The sequence below is a fragment of the Rhinoraja longicauda genome, chromosome 8 (genome assembly GCF_053455715.1).
Source record: "Rhinoraja longicauda isolate Sanriku21f chromosome 8, sRhiLon1.1, whole genome shotgun sequence".
Classification (NCBI taxonomy): domain Eukaryota; kingdom Metazoa; phylum Chordata; class Chondrichthyes; order Rajiformes; family Arhynchobatidae; genus Rhinoraja; species Rhinoraja longicauda.
In genome coordinates this window covers 2,322,005-2,326,081 of record NC_135960.1, presented here as the reverse complement: position 1 = coordinate 2,326,081, position 4,077 = coordinate 2,322,005, and the positions used below count along the sequence as shown (strand labels likewise).

The window sequence follows — 4,077 nt, the reverse complement described above, 5'->3', positions numbered from 1 at the left end:
CACCGCCATTCATTGTGATCATGGCTGATCATTAGGGTTGCCAACTTCCTCACTCCGAAATAAGGGACAAAGGGTGAGGTCACCGCCCCGCGCCCCACCTGACCTTACCCAGCCAGCGGCCATGTGCTCCCGCTCCACCAATTGCGGCCGCCTGGGCCGGAGGCGGGTTGCTACGCAACCTCCGTTAGGCAGTGCCCGGGCCTACACTGTCCGGGACTACAGTGGCCCCCGGGCTACAGCGTCCGGGCCTACAGTGTCCGGGCCTACCGTGTCCGGGCCTACCGTGTCCGGGCCTACCGTGTCCGGGCCTACTGTGTCCGGGCCTACAGTGTCCGGGCATACAGTGTCCGGGCCTACCGTGTCCGGGCCAACAGTAATAATCTGCAAGGTTCAGTGCAAGTTAAAGCCAGCAAAGTCTGATCACGGATCGTCCGAGGGTCACTAGTGATGGAGGCAGTAGTTCAGGGCTGCTCTCTGGCTGTGGTGGGATATGTGTCAAACGAGGGCATTAGCTTTAATGGGACATGTTGGTCGGCATGGGCAAGTCGGGCCACTGTTTCCACACTTTGATGACTTTACAACGCTATTTGGAATATTAATGAAACGACAAATTCGCAGGCAACCAATCTCTCCGCATAATAACTATATCTGAAATAGCTCATAAAAAAACTCCGTTATCTCATAAACGCCAAATTACCCGTAAACGGTATCTGATATTGCTCATAATTCACATCTCAATTCACCCAGAGCTGTGCGGAAAAAAGGAACTGCAGATGCTGGTTTACACCAATATGTATACACACACACATTGAATTTGTTTCTCTCTCGTTTATTATATTGTTTACAGTGAACTATGTATAGATATTCTGTTGTGCTGCTTCAAGTAACAATGGCATAGAAACATAGAAAATAGGTGCAGGAGGAGGCCATTTGGCCCTTAGAGCTAGCACCGCCATTCATTGTGATCATGGCTGATCATCCACAATCAGTAACCCGTGCCTGCCTTCTCCCCATATCCCTTGATTCCACTAGCCCCTAGAGCTCGATCCAACTCTCTTTTAAATTCATCCAGTGAATTGGCCTCCACTGTCCTCTGTGTCAGAGAATTCCACAAATTCACAACTCTCTGGGTGAAAAAGTTTCTTCTCACCTCAGTTTTAAATGGCCGCCCCTTTATTCTTAGACTGTGTGGCCCCTGGTTCTGGACTCCCCCAACACTGGGGAACATTTTTTCCTGCATCTAGCTTGTCCAGTCCTTTTATAATTTTTATACGTCATTGTTCTATCTGGGACATATGACAATAAAACATTCTTGGCCCTCTCTTTCTTGACCATAGATGGGAACAGAGTGCTGGAGTATCTCAGCGGGTCAGGCAGTGTCCCTGGAGAAAAAGGATGGGTGACGTTTCGGGTCGGGAGTGAGAGATGGGGAGGGGGGGGTGGCGATGATGGGGGGGGGGGTGGAGGAGGAGAGGACGAGGAGTGGGTGGAGAGAGTAAAAGCCAAGGGTAGAATGTGGGTCTGAATCATGCTGCCAGGGGTGGTGGTGGAGGCAGATACGATCGTGGTGTTTAGGAGGCTTTTAGACAGGCACATGGATATGCAGGCAATGGATCACGTGCAGGCACAAGAGATGAGTTTAAGTTTGGTTTCGTTAAGAGATACAGCGCGGAAACAGGCCCATCGGCCCACCGAGCCCACACCGACCAGCGATCCCCGCACATTAACACCATCCTACACACACACACACACACACACACACACACACACTTGGGACAATTTACACTTGTACCAGGCCAATTAACCTACAAGCCTGTATGTCTTTGGAGTGTGGGAGGAAACCAAAGATCTCGGAGAAAACGGGAGAACTGGGAGAACGTACAAACTCCATACAGAGAGCGCCCGTAGTCAGGATCGAACCCGGGCCTCTGGCGCTGCAAGACAGCAACTCTACCGCTGCACCACCTTGGCGTCATGTTCAGCACGGACACCGTGGGTCGAAGGGCCTGTTCCTGATGTATGTTCTGTGCTTAAACTAATTAGTGTGTTTTCATATTTTAATGTTCTAAATATATATATCAGTCTGAAGAAGGGTCTCGACCCGAAACGTCACCCATTCCTTCTCTCCCGAGATGCTGCCTGACCTGCTGAGTTACTCCAGCATTTTGTGAATAAATACCTTCGATTTGTACCAGCATCTGCAGTTATTTTCTTACACTAAATATATATATTGTATATTTATATATATTTTTTAAATTTAATTCTGACTACGGGCGCCGTCTGTACGGAGTTTGCACTTTCTCCCCGTGACCTGCGTGGGTTTTCTCCGAGATCTTCGGTTTCCTCCCACACTCCAAAGACGTGCAGGTTTGTAGGTTAATCGGCTTGGTAAATGTAAAAATTGTCCCTGGTGGGTGTAGGATAGTGTTAATGTGCGGGGATTGCTGGTCGGCGCGGACCTGGTGGGCCGAGGGTCCTGTTTCCGCGCTATATCTCTAAACTAAACTAAACTAAATAATTAATAGTTTTTTTTAAATTGTTTTTGTAAAGTTGTTGGAAACTGGTTCTTGAAACTGAAGCGTCACCTATCCATGTTAGACGTTGGGATAGTCCCTGCCTCATCTACCTCCTCTGGCAGCTCGTTCCATACACCCACCATCCTCTGTGTGAAAAAGTTACCCCTCAGATTCCCCTCAAATCTTTCCCCCCCTCACCTTCAGAAGCTGCCTGGGCCGCTGAGTTCATAAGTCCATAAGTGATAGGAGCAGAATGAGGCCATTCGGCCCATCAAGTGAGAGGAGCAGAATGAGGCCATTCGGCCCATCAAGTGATAGGAGAAGAATTAGGGTATTCGGCCCATCAAGTGATAGGAACAGAATTAGGTCATTCAGCCCATCAAGTGATAGGAGCAGAATTAGGCCATTCGGCCCATCAAGTCGACCGCCATTCAATCATGGCTGAACTATCTCTCCCTCCTAACCTCATTCTCTTGCCCATAACCCCATGACACCCGTACTAATCAAGAAGGGTCTCGTCCCGAAACGTTACAGTAGGGTTTTGTATGTGTGTGTGTTTTTTTTTTACTCTCTGATACCAGGCAGTGTTCTGGTAAAAATATTAGTGAGGGGTTTATTTAAAGCAGAGCCTCAGGTGTTGTGTGACGGCCTCAGTAAATGCTGTGGAACCACCTGCCTGTGTAACTGATCATGGCTGCTCTGAGCAGGAACGATCTCCTTGGCCCCGTGTAGGTGGGAAGGTGTCACCTCCAGCATGGAGGCCCTGCTGTTCACTTTGGCACTGGCCCAAAGCTAAACCCTCAGCTGTAGGTGGACCTTGGACCTGCCAATGGACTCTGTCGGCCCTGTGCGGAGGGGAGGGGAGAGGGTAGGGCCGAAGATGTCCTGGGTAAGGGTTGCCTTCTCGAGGCAGCATCTCGGCCAATTACTCCAGCACTCTGTGAAACGTCACCTATCCACGTTCTGCAGAGATGCTGCCTGACCCGCTGAGTTACTCCAGCACTCTGTGAAACGTCATCTATCCACATTCTCCAGAGATGCTGCCTGACCCGCTGAGTTACTCCAACACTCTGTGAAACGTCACCTATCCATGTTCTCCACAGATGCTGCCTGACCCGCTGAGTTACTCCAGCACTCTGTGAAACGTCACCTATCCATGTTCTCCACAGATGCTGCCTGACCTGCTGAGTTACTCCAGCACTCTGTGAAACGTCACCTATCCACGTTCTCCAGAGATGCTGCCTGACCCGCTGAGTAACTCCAGCACTCTGTGAAACGTCACCTATCCATGTTCTCCACAGATGCTGCCTGACCCGCTGAGTTACTCCAGCACTCTGTGAAACGTCACCTATCCATGTTCTCCACAGATGCTGCCTGACCCGCTCAGTTACTCCAGCACTCTGCGCCTTTCCTTGGTATAAACCTGCGTCTGCAGTTCCTTGTTTCTGTATTTAGGAGTTAAGCCGTGTAACCAGCAAATCAAATTATTTGAAATGTCAATCTCTTAATCGCTCACTAATCTCTTGGAAGGAGAGACACAACACGGGAACAGGCCCTTCGG

General features: G+C 49.8%; 1 protein-coding gene across 1 annotated transcript in view; it reads right to left on the bottom strand.

Annotated features, from left to right (window-relative positions):
• Positions 1–514: 514 nt before the first annotated feature.
• The window catches only part of LOC144596117 (desmin-like), a 17,277-nt gene continuing 13,714 nt past the window's right edge, over positions 515–4,077 (bottom strand). The window contains exon 6 of the mRNA XM_078404297.1: positions 515–583. Within this exon, the coding sequence (XP_078260423.1) occupies positions 515–583 (69 nt within the window). The remainder of the gene's footprint in view (positions 584–4,077) is intronic.